Genomic DNA, 24,083 nt, shown 5'->3' with positions numbered 1-24,083 from the left:
GGCACCGGAGTGTGGCAACTAGGGGATTTTCACAGTAACTTCACTGCAGTGTTAATGTAAGCCGACTTGTGACACTAATAAATAAACTTTAAAACAGTCAGAGCAGGAGCGAATCAGCGCTGACTGAAGTGTCCGGGGGGGCGGGTTTTGACCCCGGCCTCTGGGACTGGGACCCGGTGAGGGCCGGAACCATTGTCCGGGGACGCATTTCCCCCGCCGGTGCCGGGTGGCGGCGGTTTCCGGATCCGGTGCAGCTTCATGTGGCTCCCGGCGGCGGTGCGGGGGATCCTCCGGCCTGGAGTCCGGGCCTGGGCTCAGGCTGCGGTCCGGCCCGGCGGCTCCCTGCGGGGCTCGGCCCAGAGCAGCAGCTCCGGCGGCGGCGGCGGCGGGGAGAGGGAGGCCGAGGCCGAGCTGGAGGAAACCATCAGGTGAAGATAGTTCATTCAATCAGTCATCATTAGTTAACTCACACTAACTATCACTAACTCCCATTAACTACCACATCATTAGTTAACTCACATTAACTACCACATCATTAGTTAACTCACATTAACTCCCATATCATTAGTTAACTCACATTAACTCCCACTAACTACTATATCATTAGTTAGCTCACACTAACTATCATTAACTCCCAGTAACTACAATATTATAAAGTTTGCACTATTGTAAGTTTAGTTAATTCACACTAATGACAATAATATCGATAGACCCTTAATTGTCGTAGTAACCCTTGACCATAGAATTTTGATTAAAATATTAATGCAGCTGTGATTGGATTTGAGTTGAGGGATAGCGATGTTTTGCCGCAATTGTACAGTGCGATGGTTCCATCCCAAATGCCTGCCCCTCTACCACAGCTATGTTTGCGGCCAGGTGTCCCTGGAGAGGGCGCATGCGGTGTCCACGGGTGCAGTTGATGCCTTCTGTGCCTGCTGGGTGCCACAGGGGCTGGTGTGTGTTATGGACCCTTACAACCACGTTTTGCTTTAATGTTTTAAGTTTCCTTTGGACTTTGGTTTCTGTTCGGCCGTCCCCCCTCCTTTTTGGGGGGCTGCCCCTCTTAATTTGTCCCTAAATTAATTTGAGTTCGTTGGGTTGTTGAAAGAACTACAGTGCGATGGTGAGGCCACACCTGGAGTATTGTGTGCACTTTTGGTGTCCTTATCTGAGGAAAGATGTCCTTGCTATAAAGGGAGCACAGCGAAGGTTTACCAGGCTGATTCCTGGGATGGCAGGTCTGTCATATGAGGAAAGTCTAAGTCGGTTAGGATTAAATTCACTGGAGTTTGGTAGAGTGAGAGAGGATCTCATAGAAACTTATAAAAGGGTTAGACAAGATAGATTCAGAAAGAATGTTCCCAATGGTGTGGGAGTCCAGAACTAGGGATCATAGTTTATGGAAAAGGAGTAAACCTCTTAGAACTGAGTGAGGAGAAATTTCTTCATCCAGAGGGTGGTGAATGGAATTCACTACCACAAAGTAGCTGAGGCCAAAACGTTGTCTGATTTCAAGAAATTAAATATAATTCTTGGGGCTAAAGGGATCAAGAGATCTGGGGGAAAGCGGGGGATCAGGATATTGAATTTGATGATCAACCATGATCAAAATGAATCACAGAGCAGGCTTGAAGGGCCGAATGGCCGCCTCCTGCTTCTAGTTTCTATAGCTAATAGTAACCAGAGGAACTAACATTGGTAGTAATTGATAACTAGCAGTCATTGCAAATTAATAATTATCAATTGATAACTATAATACATTCATGAAAGCCAGAATAATGGTATTTACAATATACTTGTGTTCCAGCATTTAAAATATTCCAGTATTAACTTTATTAATAACCAGTTTGTTGAGCTGTGTGGTATAAATCAGACTATTTTCTCATTCATGAACCTGGCACAGTAATTCGGATAATGATTCCATCTAGTGTTCCAAAGACATTTTCACAAATAGAGGGCAAAAAAAAATTGTAGTTTTACTTAATTTCATTTCTTAATAACCCAATAATGTGCCTTTAGTTTTGTACTGTAGACCATAAACCAAGCAGATAGCTCCAGAGTACACCCGTTTTTAAAAAAAAACCTTAACCAGTATTAACAAGTGAACCATAATGTTCAAACACGCACGGTAGCACAGTATTTAGCGCTGCTGCCTCACAGATCCAGGACCCGGGTTCGATTCCCGGCTTGGGTCGCCGTCTGTGTGGAGTTTGCATATTCTCCCTGTGTCTGTGTGGGTTTCCTCCGGGTGCTCAGGTTTCCTCCCACAGTCCAAAGGTGTGTGGGTTAGGTGGATTGGCCATACTAAATTATCCTTTAGTGTCCAAAGATGTACGGGTTGCACTCATTGGCCATGCTAAATTGCCCCTTAGTGTCCCAGGGTGCGTAAGTTAGCAGGGTAAATATGTGGGGTTACAGGGATAGGGCCTAGGTGGGATTGTTGTTGGTGCAGCCTCAACAGGATGAATGGCCTCTGCACTGTAGGATTTCTGTGATGACTCTGTGGTTAAAACAATCTGTATTGACTGCATGGTTAGTTGTAATATTCATTAAAGGTGCTTTTTGAATTGATGGGTAGATTTAGGAAACTATTACTGTGTAATTTCCAATTCTACTTGCAGAGCTGAGAAGAGAAAGTTAAAAGCTATTAAATTGCGGAGAATTCAGATTGAGTTGGGTCTTTCTGGGCCCCCTCCACGGTCCCTAACAACGGAGGCAATGGAGCAGATCAGGTAAGAGTTAAAGTCAGGCCTGTTAACTGTGAAGTGGTTGGTGTTTGTCAACCTGGAACTTGGACAAACGTCCGGATGTGGCTGGGCTTTCCTGACGACTCACGTGAGTGAACACCCTGTCTGTTGTTGCAAGGAACAGATCCAGAACGTACAATCCCTGGCCTGTCAGCTGAGGTGATGGGATCAGGTTCAGTGTAATGGGCTAGGGGGAGATGAAGAGTAAATAGCCAGGGTTTGTGTGGTCACCCAGTATTGACTCATCTGGGCCTCCCAAGAATTAATAACAGGCAAACGTTTGCTCGGATGGCAGGATGCTAGACTTTTATTGGGTAATAGTATTGAGAGATATGGGGTAAAGCTGGGTAAGTGGGGTTGAAAAATTGATGGGCTATCGTAGAATAGAATTGTAGAAACCCTACAGTACAGAAGGAGGCCATTTGGCCCATTGAGTCTGTACCAATCACAATCCCACTCAGGTCCTATTGCCATAACCCACACATTTACTCTGCTAATCCCCCTGACACCAGGGTCAATTTAGCATGGCCAATCCACTCAACTCACACACCTTTGGACTTTGGGAGCAAACCAGAGCACTCGGAGGAAATCCACGTAGACACGGGGAGAATGTGCAAGCTCCACACAGACAGTGAGCCGAGGTCAGGATTGAACATGGCTCCGTGGCGCCGTGAGGCAGCAGTGCTAACCACTGTGCTGCCCTAAATCTCTCTGATCTCATTGAATGACAGAACAGACTCAAGGGCTGAATGATGGTCTATTCCTATACCCCTGACACAGCACTAGGAAAGTAACTAATGTGGATGAAGTGCTGTTGCTGAGGGAGATAATTAAATACATAGAAACTTATTCCTGTACAAGTTCTTCTCCATTGCGTATTGCTAAATTTCAAACAGTGTCTAATTATTTGATGTGCAACAGGTTTTTGAGGGCCAAGTTTCCAGAGGAGTGGAGCGTGTCACAGTTGGCAGAGGGATTTTCAGTAAGTGAAGATGCTATCCGGCGAGTGCTGAGGAGTAAGTTTAAACCTTCGTTGCAGAGAAGGATGAAGCAGGATGCCAGTGTTTGTGGAGCGAGGCAGACTGTCCCTCATGGAGCTAAACAGCTGACTGCCAGCGGAAAGGCACTGGTCGAATCTAAACTCATCGCGGCTCAGGAACCATTGCCCAGACTCTCTCAGGGGACAACGGCTGCACTTCCCCCACATTCTCACTCAAATGGCAGACTGCACAATCACATTGTAAAGGAGACTGGGCGAATCAGTCATACTCAACAGAATAAGAGACTCAGAGTTCAGAGCAGCCCTGACACGGTGAAGGCCAGGGAGAGGGAAGGGTGCGGCTCACCTGACACACAACAGCCACCAGGTGCTCAAGAAGCCGATGAGGAATCGCAGGAACTCGCTGCAAACCAGTTCAAAGTTGTGCAGAAGGGCTCTGAGTTTTATGACTGTGAAGGCAATTTTCTTTATAGACTTCATAATGTAGACTCCTTAAATTACCCCAAACAGGAAACCTAACTTGTACAATCCAGTTGTTTATGAAAGAATTTTCATTTTGTATAGCACCTTTCACAATCCCAGGACATCCCAAAGTGTTTCAGCTAATGAAGTACTTTTGAAGTGTAGTCACTGACCACGTGTAGGAACTGCAGCAGTCAGTCTGCACGCAGCAAACTTCCCCCAAACAGTAATGTGATAACAACCAGATAGTAGGGAACCTCACAGCTATCCAGTTACTTCATATTTCACTCCCCTCGAGAGACCAGGCACCCAATCTTTATTCAGGCTATAGCAGGGGACAGTTGACTCCCACAGAGTGGTATACAGACTCACTGAATGATACATTGCATGAGTAATTATACATTTGGTTACCTTATAAGTAATTTGTATATACCAATCGTAAGTATACATTTGTTCTGAAATCAGCAATATCTGATTACTTCATTTCTGTCAGATGAATAAAATTAATCCATTTACAATCTTTAAGTGATTGACTGATTATATTAGTCGTTACCTAATGAAGCACATCCACATTACACCATCCAAAATCCATATCCTTGACCCTGGAGCCTCCAAAGGCTTGGCCCTGGCAGGCATTGCCCTAAGGGAGTTGATCTGATAAGTCCCGGATGGTTGCAAATAATCTACATTGTGCTATATTGGTTTGTTTTGTTTATAATTTATTATTGTGAAACTGTAATCCATTGTGAAATTATGAAATTTGATTTGTGTTGGATGAATTGTTTTGAATAAAAACATTGACTTGAGCCATGGTTTGTTACCTTCTTGCAGTTTATCAGAGTTCCCGATCCGTCTCTCCATTCTTCACCTTGTTTGTGCAGTTTTGGGAACTTCACAGCAGCTTTCCACCATAACTTTACTGTACTCCATTCATAGGGAGTCCTGCTGCACCCTGTGGCTTTAGCCCCCTCACCAGATCTAGTTTTGTAATGCTGATTGCTTGAGTGATAAATATTGACCAGGACACGAGGTGGAATGCCCCATCTCTCCAAGTAATGCTAGGATCATTGTGAAAGTATATGGGAACTCTGTGTGCTGTTTCATCTGGAAGATGGCACTTTCGACAGTGCAGCACCTCCTCAGTGCTTAGGATGGTGCAGTACCTCCTTGGTATCTTGCAGTGCTCCCTCAGTTGTGTGTTAGATTTTACACTGCAGTCTCTGGAATGGAACTTGAATCTACTTCTGTGCGACATCACTGTTTGCAGCCCATCCTCTCTAATGGAGCCCTGATAGATTTCAGGACTGCTGGTTCCTCATCCAAAGTTTCCATTTCCTGTGATTGAACGCTGAACAACTTAGAAACTACAGACCAGATCCTGAGCCAACACACTGGTCCTCGGTGAGTGGGGAGAGGATTCAGTCCGCGGGAGTCACCAGGTAACTGTACTCCGATCAGTGGTGATAGGGAGAGTAGGGAGTTAATTGATGTTTGATTTTATTCTGATGTGCTGGGATAACAGATTCTGTTAAATTTGGGATTCTCAAACTCCATTCATGCGAAATCCTTATAACCAACAATGGAGGAAACTTTTTCTCCCAGAGTCCAGACTGGATATCAAGCCAAGGTCCCAAAACTGATCGTGGTTAACATAGTAGATATTTCTGAGTGGCAGTGCTCTCGCCTGAGTCAATAGATTGTGGGTTCCAAGCCCGGGCAGGACTTCAGCACATTATCTAGACTGATACTGCAGTCTTTCAGTCCTGATACCCTGCTAGACTGAATGTTACAGGAAGTGATTTGATTTATTATTGTCACGTATTAGTATACAGTGAAAATTATTGATCTTGTGTGCTATACAAAGCATACTGTTCATAGGGAAGAAAAGGAGAGGGTGCAGAATGTAGTGTTACAGGCATAGCTAGGGTGTAGAGAAAGATCAGCTTATGTCCATTCAAAAGTTTGACGGCAGCAGGGAAGAAGCTGTTCTGGAGTTGGTTGGTACGTGACCTCAGACTTTTGTATCTTTTTCCTGAGGGACAATGGTGGAGGAGAGAATGTCTGGGGTTGTTGGGGTACTTAATTTATACTGGCTGCTTTGCTAAAGCAGTGAGAAGTGTAGACAGAGTCAATGGATGGGAGGCTGGTTTATAATTGGGTTAGATTTGAACTTTCACCAGTAGGATCTGGATTTGAAAGGAATACTGTCTGCTGGCTGCAATAATCCAACATGAAATGAGTTCCTATTGTAGTTCACTAAATTCACAAACTGTACTGGGGTGGCACAGCGGTTAGCACTGCTGCCTGAAAGCACCAGGGACCTGGTCTAATTCCAGGCTTGGGTCACTGTGTGGAGTCTGCACATTCTCTCCGCGTCTGCGTGGGTTTCCTCCCACAGTCCAAAAGCCATGCATTGGCTGTGCAAATTCTCCCTCAATGCACCCGAAAGAGTGTGGCGACGAGGGGATTGTCGCAGTAACTTCATTGCAGTGTTAATGTAAGCCTACTTGTGACACTAATTAAACTTTAGTACCTTTACCCAGGAGGCTGTGGCATATGTTTAATGAGCATATTGTGGACCCTCACAAGTAATCCTAATAGAAAGTATTTCAGACTAGTCCAGTTAAAGACTATGAGCTGGAAATGTTCAGGTCTGGCAGTATATCTGTGCGGGAGACTGTGTGTTCGGTGTGTGTGCTGTCTGCACTCCTGTTCCAGTTCCAGCTCCGCTTCTTGCTGCGGGTCTGGGTGCGGAAGGCACTATGAGCTCCGATGTGCAGCGGGTTCTGGAAGCCGCTGACTTTGCGGCGAAAAAGCACAAAAATCAGCGGCGCAAAGACCCGGAGGGGACCCCGTATATCAACCACCCAGTGGGTAAGACTCCGAGCAGAGTCACTAGATTCCCCAAAAAGGGGTTCCTGCAGACAAAACATTGTGGCACGCTGAATTTGCAACATTCAACTAAAAAGCACCAAAAGTTTTTGGTCGGTGAAAGAGTTACTAGAGTGAATTCTGATGGTAAAGTAATTGGGACGAGTTCTCCGCTTTATTTAAAGTCCGGTAGTTGGAAGGGGAGCCGGTGAATTGTAGATATTTTTGTGATTCAAATTCCCAGTTTATTTCAAGGTAATTTAGAAAAATTAAATGATAGCAGTTGCATACTGTGAGCTGTCAGGGTGACTGGCTTTACCCAGTGGAGGGCGAGCACTTGTTGTAACAGCAGAGGAATGAATCCCTGCGAAACTGTCCCTTGGGGAGTTGGAAAAGTGAGGATAGCTGAATGATCCGCTCCTGTTACTGGGATGTACCTCGTCAGGGAAGGGAGTGGAGCCATCAGGCCAATGAAATAAATAGGAATAAGTTCCTGGTGTGGGCTTGGTTGTCTCTGAGAAAATGACAGCAGCAAGGTGTTACTTAAAACAGAGTGTGCCCATACATTGGGAGGTACAGTGGGTTGGCACTGCTGCCTCACAGCGCCAGGGACCCAGGTTTGATTCCTGGCTTGGGTGACTGTCTATGTGGAGTTTGTACATTCTCCCCGTGTCTGCGTGGGTTTCCTCCGGGTGCTCTGGTTTCTTCCCACGCTCCAAAGATGTGGGCGGTGAGAAATCTCACGACACCAGGTTAAAAAGTCTGGCAGGTTTATTTGGTGTGACGAGCTTTCGGAGTGCTGCTCCTTCAGGTGAGTGGAGAGAGGTGGGTTCACAAACCCAGCATAAAAATGCAAAGGGACAGTTGCAGGATAATTACAGACTGGAATATGAAGAATGGTTGGAATGCGAGTCTTTACAGGTACAAACAATGTGAACAGTGTGTGTGCGGAGGAGGGATAATCACAGGTTAAAAAGTGTGAATTGTCTCAAACTAGGACAGTTAGTAGGAAAGCTCGTGGTTCCAAGTAAACCTGTTGGACTTTAACCTGGCATTGTGAGGCTTCTTACTGTGCCCATGCCAGTCCAACGCTGGCATCTCCACATCAAAGATGTGCAGGTTAGGTAGATTGGCCATGTTAAAATACCTCTTAGAGTTTCAAGATGCGCAGGTTAGGGAGATAATTACCCTGCTAACATGGGGTTACGGGAATAGGGCCTGGGTAAGATACTCTGTTAGAAAGTTGATGCTGAATGGCCTCTTTCTACACTCTATGATTGCAAGTCTGTTGAGTGCTGATTCTGTGGCAACAGAAAAAGTGGTCATTCAGCCCATTGTGTTTGTACTAGCTCTTTAAGGGAGCTATCAAATTGGTCCCTCCTTTCCCTTTTGAAATTTCCTATTGAATCAGCTTCCAACACCCTTTCAGACAGCATCCTCCATAAAATCCCGAATCCCATGGCTAATTTTCTAACCTGCATATCTTTGGACACTAAGGAACAATTTAGCATGGCCAATCCATCTAACCTGCACATCTTTGGAGTGTGGGAGGAAACCCAGACTACCAGATCCAGACCACAACTCACTGAATGCTCAGGCCTCACCCTCCACTCTGACTTCCTCTGTCAGTATCAGAGATCAATCAGCCACAACACCACGGCTCATTCAAACTCCTCCCAAAGCACTTTACCTGGCGTCCTCCCTCCATTCCTCTCCCGGGCTTCTATCAGCCTGCCTCCCTCGACTGTGTCCGTATTCCTTCATGAACTTCCTTTTGAATTTCTTCACCGTGAAGGGCATTAGGGTTAGGGTGATAGACTTTGTTTCACTCTGCTTGGTTTGAAAGTTACTTAGCGGGATTTTTCTGTTTGTTTAAAGGTGTTGCCCGAATTTTGGCCAATGAAGCTGGAATTACAGATGTGGTCACCTTGCAGGTAAAACCCACATAAATCAGGGTCATGGTCACCATACCAAACTGAGCCATTTCCAGCTTTCTGGTGGATTGTTTCCAGAATTCACTCTTCAGATAATGGCTTTGATCTTTACCACCCATTTAAACAGAGCTTGAGTTCACTGTAATATGTAAGCTTACATTGGATATGTACACCATTCAGCCTAACTGGTCTGCCAATGTTAAAGCTCCACACAAGCCTCCTCCTAGTCTACGCAAGTCATTTCCTAATCTATGCAAGCATCCTCCTCGCCTGCGCGAGCCTCCTCCTAGCCTGCGCGAGCCTCCTCCTAGTCTATACAAAGCAAAATTCTGCAGATGCTGGCAATCTGAAATAACAGAAAATGCTGGAATACTCAGCAGGATGGCTTTGGGTAAGATGCTCTTTCAGAGAGTTGGTACCAACTCAATGGGTCAAGTGGCCTCTTTCCTCATTGTAGGAAGTTTATGATTTTATTTCATCTCATCTATCAGCAAAGCCTTATTTCGTTATGAAAGACAGCAGCTCTGACAATGCTGTACTCCCACGGTGCCACCCTCGGAGCTCAATTCCTGATGTGAGGCATGAGGGCAGAACCTTTGAATTAAGAGCTGAACAGATTAGCTTTGTGTGGCTTTGGTTGGTCCTGAATTGTTCCGCACCCATACTGAAGTATAGAACAATTCAACCATGATGTATGGCACGATTGAGGTTCACGTCTTTTTTTTCTTACAAGGCAGCCCTTCTCCATGATACTGTTGAAGATACAGACACAACATTTGCTGAGATTGAGGAAAGGTTTGGAGAGAAGGTGCGGAGTATTGTCGCTGAGGTGACAGATGATAAGTCTCTTCCGAAGGAGGAGCGAAAGCAGCAACAGATCCAACATGCCCCCCACGTCAGCTACGAAGCTAAACTGGTGAAACTGGCAGATAAATTGTACAATCTGCGGGATCTCAAACGCTGCACTCCTGCAGGTCAGCAACACTGTACTTTTCCTTTCTCTTCCTCCAAATTTCTGCTCAGGACTAGTTATTGTGTGCCCTTGATATCTGGGAATTTAGTGTCAGTGCAGGGAAACAGCCAGGGTTCCTGCTCCTAACTACCTTCCTGCAAGTTGAGTGAGTTGTGGTTCAAACCCCACTCAAGAACATAATCTAAGCTAGCAAGGTAGTGGAGGAATGTGACACTGTCAGGAGTGTTGATCTTTGGAAAATACATTGAGGATTCTACCTGTCTGTTATTGTGGCTCAGATAATGGTAATTGGTCACAGTTTTTTTTAAAGTTTATTTATTAGTGCCACAAGTAGGCTGACATTAACACTGCAATGAAGTTACTGTGAAAATCCCCACACTCTGGCGCCTGATTGGGTACACTAAGGGAGAATTTAGCACGGCCAATGTACCTAACCAGTACATCTTTCGGACTGTGAGAAGAAACCAGAGGAAACCCATGCAGACAAGGGGAGAATGTGCAGGCAGTTACCCAAGCCGGGAATTGAACCGGGGTCCCTGGTGCTTTGTGGCAGCACTGAGCCACTTTGCCACCCCGTGCTTGTTAGCAAGAGATGTGTGGTTATATAGCTTGAGGGGCATCACTCGGCACCAAGCATTGGACATGGCAAGGAGGCAGCCTCCGTGCGCTTCCACAACCCACTGCAGGGATTGAAACCAGGCCCTTGGCATCATCCTGTGCCACGCTCTAAGCATCTGGCCAACTGAGGTAACTGAGTCCCCACGGTGTCTCAGGTGATTGTTGAAGGTTCCATGGTATTATTTGATGAATTGGGAGCCCCCCCCCCCCCCCCAAGGATCCTAACCAAAGAACAGAATGGGAAATAAATCAGGACTGAGGAATCTGTGGAGGAAGTGGAGCCTGATCGCATCCTGACCCTTGTTCTGTTGAATCCTTCTTCAGGCTGGACAGAGAAACGAGTTGAGGAATATTTCATCTGGGCTTCCCGAGTTGTTGCTGGTCTTAGAGGAACAAATCACACGCTGGAAAAGAGCCTGGATGTACTGTTCAAAGAAAGAAACATTCTCACTGGATAACAAGCTTGAAATAGATTAAACTCTGAGATGGAAGATCAGGAAATGCTTTACATTTAGATCTGTTGTTGTGAAATGAAGTTTTTAATAACCATCTTTCAACCAAGTTAACAAAATTTAAATCTAAATATTTGGAAATATGCTTACAATCAGATTGACAATCAGATTTTGTTGGCTTGAATGTATTGATGCTGCTCACTTTTCTGTTGTCGCTGTGCATTCTTCACAGCTTTTTCTTGTAAAATAAAGATGATTGTTCTGTTGGACTAGCATTCTTGTATCATATCTCTGTACTTTTGGTTAATCTGCCCGTTTTGATGCTAAATGATTGGTTAAAATTTGTAGACCTTTATAAAATCTCTCATTTTCATTCACAAAGATACAGCAGGTACATTTTGTGAGAAAGGGGTTTCTTTATTAGTTCTTTTTGTCTCCATGCTTGAGTCTTCACATCAATCTATTAAGGAATCCACACAAGAAGGTTTTTTTTACCCAATATGAGAGCACGCTTATTGTGTCAGGAAGCTATACTTTATTGAAGTTTTGGCATCCTTTCAGAGCCTCAGCCATACCCTGGTACCACTGGAGGTTAAAATTGCCCAGCTAACCCAGCACAGAGCTCTGGTATAAGGTTCTGACATTTCTCTAACTGGAGTCATCCTAACAGTTTTGACATGGGCTTGCAGAGTTACATGGGGCTGAGTGAGGAGAATCACAGCTGCTTTGATAGATTCAGTAGGTTGACTTAAAGAACTAGTCACTCATACTCTGAAATCTCTGCCTGGTCCATTTGCAGATTTGTTATATCAAGCCTCAAAGGCCTTGCCTTTCCTTCCCAGGGAGCATGGTGGGTAAAGTAAATTAGTTTAATGGCTCTTTATCGCCAACTACAGTCATTTCGGTCTCCCGGTGGTGACTTGTAGCTTGAACCAATTCTCCTGTACTGCACTGACATCATTTTCCATCAGTTACTCTAAAAGGTGGTAGGACCCTTATTTCAAGTTTATTTATTAGTGTCATAAGTAGGGTTCGATTCCTGGCTTGGGTCACCATCTGTGCAGAGTCTGCACATTCTCCCCGTGTCTGCGTGGGTTCCCTCCGGATGCTCCAGTTTCCCCCCACAGTCCGAAAGACGTGCTGGTTAGGGTGCGTTGGCCATGCTAAATTCTCCCTCAGCGTACCCGAACAGGTGCCGGAGTGTGACCACTACGGGATTTTCCACAGTAACTTCATTGCAGTGTTAATGCAAGCCTACTTGTGACACTAATAAATAAACCATTGGGAATGTGCATGGGATTGGGTTTTGGTGTTTATCCCAGTTTCTTTCCTCACACGAGGAGAAAGGCCCCTGCGTTTGGAGTTTGAAACAACAGCAACAGGAGGAGGCGGATGTGAGAAATGATCCCAGGCTGAGGTGAGGCCTAGCGGTCCTGGGTGAAGCCTGTACGCCGGTTGCTAGGAGACGCGCTGCCGGAAGTGGCCGCGGTGACTCCGGAAGCGGTTCCCGGGACAAGATGGCGGGTCGCTGGGACGCTCCGGAGCTGCCGGATTTCGACATCTTGAAGCGACTCGCCCGGGATCAACTGGTTTACTTACTGGAGCAGGTGGGACAGAGACCGAGAGAGAGAGAGAGAGAGAGCCCCGGCGGGCGGAGATAGAGAGGGATACCTGGGGGAGGGTCAGCGAGGGATGGGGAGACAGGGGTCTCTGGAGGAGGAGGAGGAGGAGGGGCGGAGGGGGGGTTCTGGAGGAGGAGGGGGGTTCTGGAGGAGGAGGGGCGGAGGGGGGGTTCTGGAGGAGGAGGGGCGGAGGGGGGGTTCTGGAGGCGGAGGGGGGGTTCTGGAGGAGGAGGGGGGTTCTGGAGGAGGAGGGGAGGAGGGGGGGTTCTGGAGGAGGAGGGGAGGAGGGGGGGTTCTGGAGGAGGAGGGGCGGAGGGGGGGTTCTGGAGGAGGAGGGGCGGAGGGGGGGTTCTGGAGGAGGAGGGGGGGTTCTGGAGGAGGAGGGGCGGAGGGGGGGTTCTGGAGGAGGAGGGTTCTGGAGGAGGAGGGGGGTTCTGGAGGAGGAGGGGCGGAGGGGGGGTTCTGGAGGAGGAGGGGCGGAGGGGGGGTTCTGGAGGAGGAGGGGGGTTCTGGAGGAGGAGGAGGAGGGGGGTTCTGGAGGAGGAGGAGGAGGGGGGTTCTGGAGAAGGAGGAGGAGGGGGGTTCTGGAGGAGGAGGGGCAGAGGGGGGTTCTGGAGGAGGAGGGGCAGAGGGGGGTTCTGGAGGAGGAGGGGCGGAGGGGGGGTTCTGGAGGAGGGGGGGTTCTGGAGGCGGAGGGGGGGTTCTGGAGGAGGAGGGGGGTTCTGGAGGAGGAGGGGCGGAGGGGGGGTTCTGGAGGAGGAGGGGCGGAGGGAGGGGTTGTTTTGGAGAGGGTTACAGGTGGGTGGGGAGAGTGGTGTGGAGAAACCGACCTTTTCCACACTGATCCCTCCATGGCTTGAGTTGGGACAGAGCTTTTGATCTGAGCATTTTCAGAAGCAAAGTGCTCTGAGCTGCAGTAATTCTGTTCCCAATTCCTTCACCTTTCTAATGGAATCTCCTTGTTGTCAGTTGCCAGGAAAGAAGGATTTGTTCATTGAAGCTGCACTGATGAGCCCTCTGGATCGCATTGCAAATGTTTCCATCCTCAAGGTAAGTTAACACTCAGAGTAAAAAAACGGTCCTCCCCGCCGCGCCGAACCCATTCTGTTCATGACAGCAACAAAGCCATGGCAGTATATTCCTCTTTCCCCTCTCTAGCAATCTGCGCAGTCAAATCACATCCTCTTCCTGTGGCATGCCTGTATCACCGCAGTGAGACTGCTGCTTATCTCTGTGTTGATTTGTGTCAGTGTAGTCCATTGATTTTCATCAATGGCTGTTCCTTCACTATCCCTCTCTGAGTTCCCCAGATATCACTCCTTAGTCAATATCCAGAGATACAAATTCAGCTTCACCACTTCACTCAATTGCTCAATCTCACAGCCATTCTCTCTGACAGTAATTGAACATTGGGACAGTTAAGTAATTGCTTTTAGTTGTTTCCAAAAACCTTGCACCCTGGGGGACACACGGTAGCCCAATGGTTAGCACTGCTGCCTCACAGCGCCAGGGTCCCAGGTTTGATTCCAGCCTTGGGTCACCAACTTTGCAGGGTCTGCACATTCCTCCCATGTCTGCATGGGTTTCTTCCTACAGTTCAAAAGACGAGGTGGTTAGGTGCATTGGCTGTGCTAAATTCTCCTTTGGTGTACCCAAACAGGTATTGGAATGTGGAGATTAGAGGATTTTCACAGTAACTTCATTGCAGTGTTACTGTAAGCCTACTTGTGACTAATAAATAAACTTTGGGCCGCACGGCGGCACAGTGGTTATGCTGTTGCCTGACAGTGCCAGGAACCCAGGTTCGATTCCCGGCTTGAGTCACTGTCTGTGTGGAGTTTGCACGTTCTCCCTGTGTCTGCATGGGTTTCCTCCGAGTACTCCGGTTTCCTCCCACAGTCCAAAGATGTGTGGTGTTAGGTGGATTAGCCATGCTAAATTATCCCTTAGTGTTGGGGGACTGGCTAGGGTAAACTTGTGGGGTTACAGGGATAGGGCCTGGGTGGGATTGTGGTCGGTGTAGACCCAGTGGGTCAAATGGTCTCCTTCTGCGCTACAGGGATTCTCTGATTCTCTCCATCCACTGTGTCCCTGTTCTTGATTGCTGCCTCAGTTTGGAGCAATCTATAAGTAAGCTTAGGTATTTCTTCAACCCATGGCTGTATTTCAAACCCCTTATCCCACCTGTCCCCCAAAACTACTTGCATTCCCTGCCTGTCAAAATCTCTATCCCCATCTTTGGATGATACTCCAGTGCAGTGCCAAGGGAGTGCTGCTGTGCCGATGTTGCTGTCCTTTGAGTGAATAACCTGTTCATCACCCGCTCAGTTCTGCTGAATGTTCCTCTTCACTAACTGGAAGGGATGTTTTCTCACGGTCTTGGCCAAGTGATTGCACTCATTCAGCATTTGTGTGTTGCTGCTGTATACTGTCTGTCATGTTCGCTTAATGAACAATAGTATTGCTCACTAAACAGTGTGTGAAGCACTTTGAATGGCCTCACAGCTGTCAAAATGGATGTTATTTAGGGGGCTTGCATTTCTCTGGAAGATTTATTTCAAATTTGTGACTTGTCCCCATCCAACGTGTTAAACTTTTCTTTACCTGGATATTTCCCAAATGTTTCCCAAGTTTTTAAAAGTGAATTTAGCTTCTTATTGGCAATTTAATACTGGATTGAATAAGATGATGTAGAAATGCTGGCGTTGGACTGGGGTAAACACAGTAAGAAGTCTCCCAACACCAGGTTAGAGTCCAACCAGTTTATTTGATAGTAATCTCACAAGCTTTCAGAAATGGTGTTCCTTCCACGCACCTGACAAAGTAACACCGTTTCCGAAAGCTTGTGAGATTACTGTCAAATAAACTGGTTGGACTCCAACCTGGTGTTGTGAGACTTTTTATTGAATAAGATGGGCAGCCTTGTTCTAGACAGAGAAAGAAAGACAATTATTGTTTTTCTGTTTGTTTTACAGCAACATGATGTCGAGAAGTTGTACAAATTGGAAAATAAAGTGGTTCAGGGCGTAAGTGACCAGTGAGTATTACTCTGTATGGAGAGAGGTCAGTTTGTGTGAAGAGGGGCAATGAACATTATTTTGGAGCAAGACAATTGTTTTGAGTGTTTGTTGGCGGCACGTTAGCACTGCTGCCTCGCGGTGCCAGAGATCCAGGTTCTATTCCCAGCTGTACACTGTCTGTGTAGAGTCTGCGTATTCTACCTGTGTCTGCGAGGGTTTCCTCCCACACTCCAAAGATGTACGAGTTAAATACATTGGCCATGCTTAATTGCCCCTTAATGTCAGGGGGATTAGCTGGGGTAAATGCATGGGATTATGGGCATAGGGCCAGGGTGGGATTGTGGTTGGTGCAGACTTGATGGGCCAAATGGCTGCCTCCTGCACTGCAGGGATTCTATGTGGTGAGCCAGGTCCTGTGAGGGGGTTTCAGGGTGGTGCATTGGGGGGTGGGGGTGTGAGGTGGGGCATGTGAGGGGATGGCATGGGGGTCTGTGGGGGTGGGGGGCATTGTGGGGCGGGACCTGTGGGGGGATTGCCAGTGCTTGTGATTTTGGTTAAGACTGAAGTTTGACTCCTATTCATTGTGCCCGTGATTGCCGACCGTTTACTTGCGTTATTATCTGTTTTCTATCACAGACTGTGTTTTCTGATCCGCCCCCGGATTACCAGTGTCAAGCATGTTGCAGGTATGACAGCTCGCACGCTGTGTTAAATGTGTGTGTGTGTGAAGGATGTTACACAGAGCACTGATCTGGAGCCAGGCATATGACTGGCCTGTCAAATACACAGTGGTGTTCCGGGATGATTCCTTCCCATAGCTTTCTTTCCCAATCTGTAGCAAAGCAGCTGGTAGCTTCCTCGGAGTCACTGGGAAAAGATTCAGAACTTCAAATCCACAACTTAACCACAAGGTGGAGCAGCTTGTTGGTTTCCTGATGTACTGCACCCACAAAACTCAGCCTCCGAATAGTATTTATATTAAAAAGCCTGAAAGTTAATCTCTAAACTGTCTGTGCTTTATATGCTCTGTCTGAGGCCAGAACTCTCCATTCACCTGACGAAGGGGCTAACCCCGAAAGCTTGCGAGTCTATTATCAAATAAATCGGTTGGACTAAAACCTGGTGTTGTCAGGCTTTTTACTGTGTTTATGCCAGTCCAACGCTGGCATACCCACATCATGACTAGTATTTATATGTCAGGCAAAAATGCCCCTTTCATTCCCAAACTGCCGATATGTCTTAGTTATGCTGTGATCCAATATGTCAGCATTTATAAGAGTTAAATACAATAAGAAAGCACACAGGTTTGCAGAATTAGCTTCTTATTCTGGCCTTTAGAAGGAATACTAGCTTACATCTTCAGAGCACCTTTCATCATTTCGTTACGTACACAATGAATTACTCTTGGCGTATTGCAATGTCGGAAGTGCAGCAGCTAATTTACACACAACAAGCTTCTGCAAAGAGATAATGATCAGCCTGTTGTTGGGGCCAGCAAGCCCATGGCGAGGTCCCTGGCTCCCCTTGATTCATGCTGTTCGATGTTTCACATTCTCTTGCCTCTACCAGGCCTCGATTATACTTTTTCTCGTTTATTCTCCCAGGGGGTGTGGTCAGTATTGGCAAGGCCAGCATTTATTGCCCATCCCTAATTGACTTTGAACAGAGTGGCTTGCTGGGCTATTTCCGCGGGCGATCACATTGCTGTGGGTCTGGAGTCACGTACAGGTCAGACTGGGTAAGGACTGCATATGGGTGGCAGGGTGGCATAATGGGTAGCACTGCTGCCCCACAGCGCCAAGGACCTGGGTTCAATTCCAGCCTCGGGTCGCTGTCTGTGGAGTCTGCATTTTCTCCTTGTGTCTGCCTGGGTTTCCCCTGGGTACTCTGGTTTCCTCCCACAGTCCAAAGATGTGCAGGTTAGTAATACACTGACCATGCTAAACTGTCAGGGGGATTAGCGGGGTAAATATTTGGGGTTATGGGGATAGGGCCTGGGTGGGATTGTGGTCGATGCAGACTCAGTGGGCCGAATGGCCTCCTTCTGCACTGTAGGGATTGTGTGCTTTTTAAAGCAATTGATGAGAGGGTTATGATCACTATTACTGAGGCTAGATTTATATTCCAGATTAATAAATTCGAATTCCGTCAGCTGCTGTGATGAGATTCAACCTCATGTCCCCAGAGTGTTAGCCTGGCCCTCTAGGTTACTGGTCTAATGACATTACCACTATGCCATTGTTTGTTTCAAACTCACCATCCAAAAGAGTTGGACTGGCTCAAACGATTGATTGACAGACACTGAGGCCTGGATAGGGTGGATGTGTCCACCAGTGGGAAAAACTAGAACCAGAGGGCACAACCTCAGGCTAAATGTTGTCTATATGGATTTCAGTAAGGCGTTTGACAAGGTCCCTCATGGTAGGCTGTTAGAAAAGGTGAAGGCTCATGGGATACAAGGCCAGGTATGTAGATGGGTGGAGAACTGGCTTGGGAGGAGGAGACAGCGAGTAGTAGTGGAAGGCTCCTTTTCCAATTGGAGGCCTGTCACCAGTGGTGTGCCGCAGGGCTCGGTACTTGGACCTCTTCTATTTCTGGTATATATTAATGACTTGGAAGAGGGGGTAGGTGGTGTGATCAGCAAATTTGCTGATGACACTAAGATGGTTGGATTGGCGGGTACTGAGGAGCAGTGCCTGGCAATGCAACAGGACATAGATAGGCTGGTAGATTGGGCAGATAGATGGCAAATGGAATTTAATCCGGAGAAATGCGAGGTGATGCACTTTGGCCGGAATAATGCGGAGGGGAGTTATACGATAAAAGGTAGAACTATCCGGAGTATAGATACGCAGAGAGACCTGGGGGTGCAAGTGCACAAGTCCCTGAAGGTGTCGGTGCAGGTGCAGAATGTGATGAGGAAAGCGTATGGTATGTTAGCCTTCATAGGAAGAGGTATAGAATATAAGAGTAGGAGTCTGATGTTGCAGTTGTATAGAACGTTGGTTAGGCCTCACTTGGAGTACTGCGTCCAGTTCTGGTCGCCGTACTACCGGAAGGATGTAGAGATCCTGGAGAGAGTGCAGAGGAGATTTACCAGGATGTTGCCTGGTATGGAAGGGCTGTCTTACGAGGAAAGATTGAATGAACTTGGGCTGTTTTCCCTTGAGAGACGTCGGCTGAGGGGGGATCTAATAGAGGTTTATAAGATTATGAAGGGGATAGATAGAGTAAATGGTGGTAAGCTTTTTCCGCTACTAGAAATGGATAGAACGAGGGGTCACGGGCTTAGGGTGAGGGGGGCTAGGTATAAGACAAATATTAGAGGGCAGTTTTTCACGCAAAGGGTAGTGGGGGTGTGGAATGCACTGCCGAGTAAGGTGGTGGAAGCAGGCACGCTAGGGTTGTTTAAGAGTCACTTAGACAGCCATATGAGCGGTCTACATATAGGGGGATATAGTAGGCCTTACTGAACATTGTAGGCTTGGGAATACGTTTTGCCTCAGGAATGTTAGTCTTTGCCTGTTTAATAATGAATTTTTTTGTCTCCACAGGCATTTAAGTCCAGCAAGGGGCATGCATGCGGCAGGTTGTAGTGGGCTGCTCTTGGATGTTGCTTCGGGAGTTGCCTATTGCTTCATGTCGTTAGTGTGCTTAAACTGGACCATCTCGAGGGCAACATGACAGCTCAGAGACTATCTCTGTTGCTGTGCGGACACATGGATTTGGGCCTGTGTCTGTGGGAGTTTGCACGTTCTCCCCGTGGTTGCGTGGGTTTCCTCCGGGTGCTCCGGTTTCCTCCCACATCCCCCAAAGATGTGCTTTTAGGCTGATTGATTGGGTACTAAATTGTCCCTAAATTGGACCTCCCTGATCCTCGCACGTTAGGCGTAGACTAAAATCATGAATAGGTCACTGAGACAGTAGGACGGCGGCGCGGGCTCGTTGGGCCGAAGGGCCTGTTTCCCGTGCTGTGTTGTTCTTTGTTCTTTGTTCTTTGTTAAAGGGACGATCCCTTAAAACAGAGAGGAGGAGGAATTTCTTCAGCTGGAGAGTGGAAAATCTGTGGAACTCTTTGCTGCAGAAGGCTGTGGAGGCCAGGTCACTGAGTGCCTTTAAGATAGAGATAGATAGGTTCTTGATTAATAAGGGGGTCGGGGTTATGGTGAAAAGGCAGGAGAATGGGGGTGAAAAAAGTATTAGCCATGATTGAATGGCTGAGCAGACTCGATGGGCTGAGTGGCCTAATTCTGCTCCTATGTTTTATGGAGAATACCATTACTCATATATACATCAGATGAATCAAGTTCCCTTGCAGTTAGTTCTTCAGCTTTTTGGATTTGTTGAGAGTGTTGTTTGTCCCTGTGTTTCAAAGCTGTGTCAGTGTTACAGAATGCATGTGATCCTTCCCTCCGTCTCCTTCCAGAAATCGTCAATGCTGATAAAGCTGCTTCCAAGTTGCGGAAATACAAGATCATATTCACTCCTCAAAAGGTGAGCAGCTGGGGCAGCGCCAAAGTGCTGGGTTGTCTTGGGTTGGTGGAGAGTGCAGCAGAACAGGGTATGAGAGAGAAACATCCACGTCCAAAGCAGGGAGTAGGCAGGTTATGTTTCGCTGCTGACTGGCAAGCTTTCACCCATTTTGTGAAGCAAGGGGAGAAACCCAGCCAGGATTGTTGTGGGTCCATGTCACATTATCTGTAACCATTTGGCCTGGGCTTGCAAAATCTCACTAACTGTCCTGGCTGGAGACAATTCATACCTCTTTAACCTGTGATTATCCTTCTCTCCACACGCACTGTCTGTACCTGTAAAGACGTGATTACCTGTAAAGACGTGATTACCTGTAAAGACGTGATTACCTGTAAAGACGTGATTACCTGTAAAGACGTGATTACCTGTAAAGACGTGATTACCTGTAAAGACGTGATTACCTGTAAAGACTTGCATTCCAACCATTATCCTGTAATTGAGTTTGTGTCAATATATGCCCTGTTTGTGAACCCAACTCTCCACTCACCTGATGAAGGGGAAGCGCTCCGAAAGCTCGTGATTCCAAATAAGCCTGTTGGGCTTTAACCTGGTGTAGTGAGACTTCTTACTGTGCCGATCCCAGTCCAATGCCGGCATCCTCATGTCAGGATTGTTGATTGCAGATTGCTGCTCTTGGCTGTGACTCAGTGCTTCAGTTTCCAGTGAATAGCAGTATTCTGGCCCCCTGGTACTGTTTCCTGCTCCCCCTTACTTTCTCATTAGCTGTTTCAGAGAAAAGTGGCTCTCGTCAGGCTGTTTATATTTCTGTGTGCTGAGAACTCTTGTGTTTGCTGTGGACAGCTAAAGTTTATTTTATTAGTGACACAAGTAGGCTTACATTAACACTACAACGAAGTTACTGTGAAAATCACCTCGGCGCCTGTTTGGGCAAACTGAAGGAGAATTTAGCACGGCTAATGCACCTTAACCCACACATCTTTGGAGTGAGAGAGGAAACTGGAGCCCCTGGAGGAAACATACAGACAAGGGGAGAACATGCAAACTCCACACAGATAGTGACCCAAGCCGGGAATCGAACCTGTGCCCCTGGCACTGTGAGGCAGGTGTGTTAACCATTTAGCCACCTTAGCAACTCCTTTGTACGGCCCTGCCCTCAGTAATACATTTACATGGTGACTAATGCAACAGCTCACCGAGGCTTCTTTGACAGCACCTCTCAAACTCATAACTTCCACGTGCTGAGGACAGGGGCAGCAGGTGCGTGGAAACACCATCACCTTCAAGTTCCTGTAGGCAGCTCGTTGTTCCGATTGGCAAACAATCTTTGCATCAAATTACTGGAACTGCCAATCTAACCAGCAGTGTGAAAGCATTGACACCACATGGGTTGCGGTGTTTAAGAAAACTCTCCATCACTGTCTAAGGATGACTAGGGATCAGCAATAAACACTGGCTTTTCACCAATGAAACCCACATCCCCAGAGTGAAATTTAAAAAATATTTCTGATCCAGCAACATTGCCCAGGATGTGTATCTGGTTGTTTTGAATCATCACAGCTGACATGGGTGGTACGACGCTGCCTCACAGCACCAGGGATCAGGATTCAATTCCAGCCTCAGGTCACTGTGTGCGGAGTTTGCATGTTCTCCCTGTGTTTGCGTGGGTTTCCTCCGGGTGCTCCAGTTTCCTCCCATAGTCCGAAGATGTGCAGGTTAGGTGGATTGGCCATGCTAAATTGTCCAATAGTATCAGGGAGATTAGTGGGATAAATAGGTGAGGTTATGGGGATAGGGTCTGGGTGGGATTGTTGTCATTGCAGGCTCGATAGGCTGAATGGCCACATTATGCACTGTAGCATTGTATGATAACTATGGTGAGAGGAATATGCTGTATAATTTGTCCCCTTTTTATTTCAGTTCTTCATGTGTGAGACTGTGCTTGAGGAGGAGGGAATCTTCGGAGGTGAGCGCTGTTTCATCCTCCTTTGTTTTTCCAAACTGGTGATGTGTGTTTTTTGGCTCTGGAGGCAGCATTTGGATGGCAGTTTGTGGGTTCAAACTCTTTGAGCTCTAGGCTGTCCCTCCAGTGCAAGCCTCAGGCCATTTTTCACTGTCAGAGGTGCTATCTTAGGAGATATTGAACCAAGATCTGGTTTGGCCATTCTTTGGTTTCCATTATTGGGTCCTGATGAAGCTGTTTAGATCAAGAAATTTCCTTGATGCCTGAAGCAACATTTTACTATTGATCGAAAATGCCCCAGAAAAAGACTCAGCTTGAAAAAAGGGTTGTACATCTTCATGATGTTTATGGGATTGATTTACCTACTTGTCCTGAGCTTAGAAATGTATTCCTGAGTGAAATAATTACAGACTTTCTTAGCTAGGTGATGAGAGGCTCAGCAAAGTACAAATCATTACTCGCTACAGAAAAGACAGTTTATGTAAGGAATTTGGGAAACTCTGTCTTCCATTCAGGGATTTTCTAACTAACTTCATTGCAGTGTTAATGTAAGCCTACTTGTGACACTAATAAATAAACTAAAATCTAAAACTGCAACGACAGCTCCTTGGGAATGGGTGTGTTTTCTCCAGAATAGAAAAATAGAGAGTAAGGAAATAATTTTCATTTGCATAGCACCTTTCACGTCCTCAGGACATCCCAAAAAGCTTCCAAATTGTAGTCAGTGTTGCCATATAGGCAAACCGAGAAGCCAGTGTGTACAGAACAATGTTCCACAGAAGGTAATGTGATTGATGACCAGGTCATCTGTTTTGAGGTAAATTTGGCTAGGGAACTGGGGTGAATTATTTAATTCTTCAAAAATGTCATGGAATTTTTACCTGAGGATGGGCAAGGCCTCAGTTTAACATTTCATCCACAAAAAGGCACCTCTGACAATGTAGCACTTCCTCGGTACTGTGGTGGGGGTTGAATCCATAACCTTCTGATCAGGAGCCAAGGCTGAAATTTAGTGGATGTACTGTACAAAACCTTCCTGTCAATTTTTCCGACTAAATTCCTACAGTCACAGGACGGCACAGTGGTTAGCATTGCTGCCTCACAGCGCCAGGGACCTGGGTTTGATTCCTGACTTGAGTCACTGTCTGTGTCTGTGTGGGTTTCCTCTGGGCGCTCCGGTTTCCTCCCACAGTCTGAAAGACGTGCTGGTTGGGTGCATTGGCCATGCTAAATTCTCCCTCGATGTACCCATACAGGCGCTGGAGTGTGGCAACTAGGGGGTTTTCAGTAACTTCATTGCAGTGTTAATGTAAGCCTACTTGTGATATGAAGAAGTGAACTTTAAAACTTTAATGCAGTGTCATCTCTGGTGGGAGGATGCAAGTGGAGCGTGACATGTTTACATAGGTGGCTCTCATTATAAATATGAACTAAAATAATATGTGATTTGAAAATGGCAATAGAGTGACGTCTGCGGACCCTTTTCTGATTATTCTGATTCACCTGGTGACTGCTCAGGGTCATCACTCCCTTGTTTGCAACAGGGCAGCCAAGGGTGGGGAAACTAAGACCGGATTTAGGGGCTCGATCCCAGGAAGAGGTAACAAATGGGAAACATGCTGTTGTGTTGTTTCGTACAATCTTTCACTTGGTTTGTGTTTCATGTTGTCTAATTTCAGATGTCACCTTTGATGAGTGGGCGTTTTACCTGCTACCCTTGGACGATGACCTCATCAGCATGCAGTTGCCCGAGTTTTTCCGCGATTATTTCCTCGTAAGTGGCAGGTTTTTCTGCTGAAGACCCCGCCTGCAGATCATTCGAGCAAATACCACCTGTCCCAACAACAACAACTGGCATTTAAATAGCACATTTAGCGTACTGAGATGTCCCAAGGTGCTTCGCAGGAGTGTTTTTAAATGAAGCATGATC

The 24,083-nt window shown here is 46.7% G+C and overlaps 3 protein-coding genes across 3 annotated transcripts in view; all 3 read left to right on the top strand.

The window, feature by feature from the left end:
* The first annotated feature begins 245 nt into the window (after positions 1-245).
* ngrn (neugrin, neurite outgrowth associated) lies at positions 246-5,015 on the top strand. Its single transcript, XM_080216186.1, has 3 exons — positions 246-428; positions 2,622-2,732; positions 3,669-5,015. Exons 1-3 carry the CDS (start codon positions 259-261, stop codon positions 4,264-4,266), a joined length of 879 nt encoding a protein of 292 aa, XP_080072312.1. The 5' UTR covers positions 246-258; the 3' UTR covers positions 4,267-5,015.
* A 1,941-nt stretch (positions 5,016-6,956) lies between these two features.
* hddc3 (HD domain containing 3) lies at positions 6,957-11,326 on the top strand. Its single transcript, XM_080216188.1, has 4 exons — positions 6,957-7,083; positions 8,959-9,014; positions 9,748-9,988; positions 10,930-11,326. The coding sequence occupies exons 1-4, from the start codon at positions 6,972-6,974 to the stop codon at positions 11,061-11,063; spliced, it is 543 nt and encodes a 180-aa protein (XP_080072314.1). The 5' UTR covers positions 6,957-6,971; the 3' UTR covers positions 11,064-11,326.
* Positions 11,327-12,566: 1,240 nt separating this feature from the next.
* The window catches only part of vps33b (VPS33B late endosome and lysosome associated), a 42,539-nt gene continuing 31,022 nt past the window's right edge, over positions 12,567-24,083 (top strand). Inside the window, exons 1-7 of the mRNA XM_080216039.1 lie at positions 12,567-12,664; positions 13,649-13,729; positions 15,655-15,716; positions 16,336-16,385; positions 20,126-20,193; positions 22,111-22,156; positions 23,833-23,927. Of these exons, the coding sequence (XP_080072165.1) occupies positions 12,575-12,664; positions 13,649-13,729; positions 15,655-15,716; positions 16,336-16,385; positions 20,126-20,193; positions 22,111-22,156; positions 23,833-23,927 (492 nt within the window). The 5' untranslated portion in view covers positions 12,567-12,574. The remainder of the gene's footprint in view (positions 12,665-13,648; positions 13,730-15,654; positions 15,717-16,335; positions 16,386-20,125; positions 20,194-22,110; positions 22,157-23,832; positions 23,928-24,083) is intronic.

Source organism: Carcharhinus amblyrhynchos, chromosome 32 (assembly GCF_965287045.1).
Source record: "Carcharhinus amblyrhynchos chromosome 32, sCarAmb.v2.hapA, whole genome shotgun sequence".
Classification (NCBI taxonomy): domain Eukaryota; kingdom Metazoa; phylum Chordata; class Chondrichthyes; order Carcharhiniformes; family Carcharhinidae; genus Carcharhinus; species Carcharhinus amblyrhynchos.
Note: the sequence above shows the minus strand (reverse complement) of the source record. Positions and strands in the feature narration are given on the sequence as shown.

Bases quoted from the DNA above. Each gene is read 5' to 3' on its own strand.
- ngrn (XM_080216186.1), top strand. From the start codon at position 259: ATGTGGCTCCCGGCGGCGGTGCGGGGGATCCTCCGGCCTGGAGTCCGG. The intron at 429-2,621 runs GTGAAGATAGTT...TTCTACTTGCAG, and splicing joins GAGCTGGAGGAAACCATCAG to AGCTGAGAAGAGAAAGTTAA. The intron at 2,733-3,668 runs GTAAGAGTTAAA...GATGTGCAACAG, and splicing joins GAGGCAATGGAGCAGATCAG to GTTTTTGAGGGCCAAGTTTC.
- hddc3 (XM_080216188.1), top strand. From the start codon at position 6,972: ATGAGCTCCGATGTGCAGCGGGTTCTGGAAGCCGCTGACTTTGCGGCG. The intron at 9,015-9,747 runs GTAAAACCCACA...TTTTCTTACAAG, and splicing joins CAGATGTGGTCACCTTGCAG to GCAGCCCTTCTCCATGATAC. The intron at 9,989-10,929 runs GTCAGCAACACT...ATCCTTCTTCAG, and splicing joins CAAACGCTGCACTCCTGCAG to GCTGGACAGAGAAACGAGTT.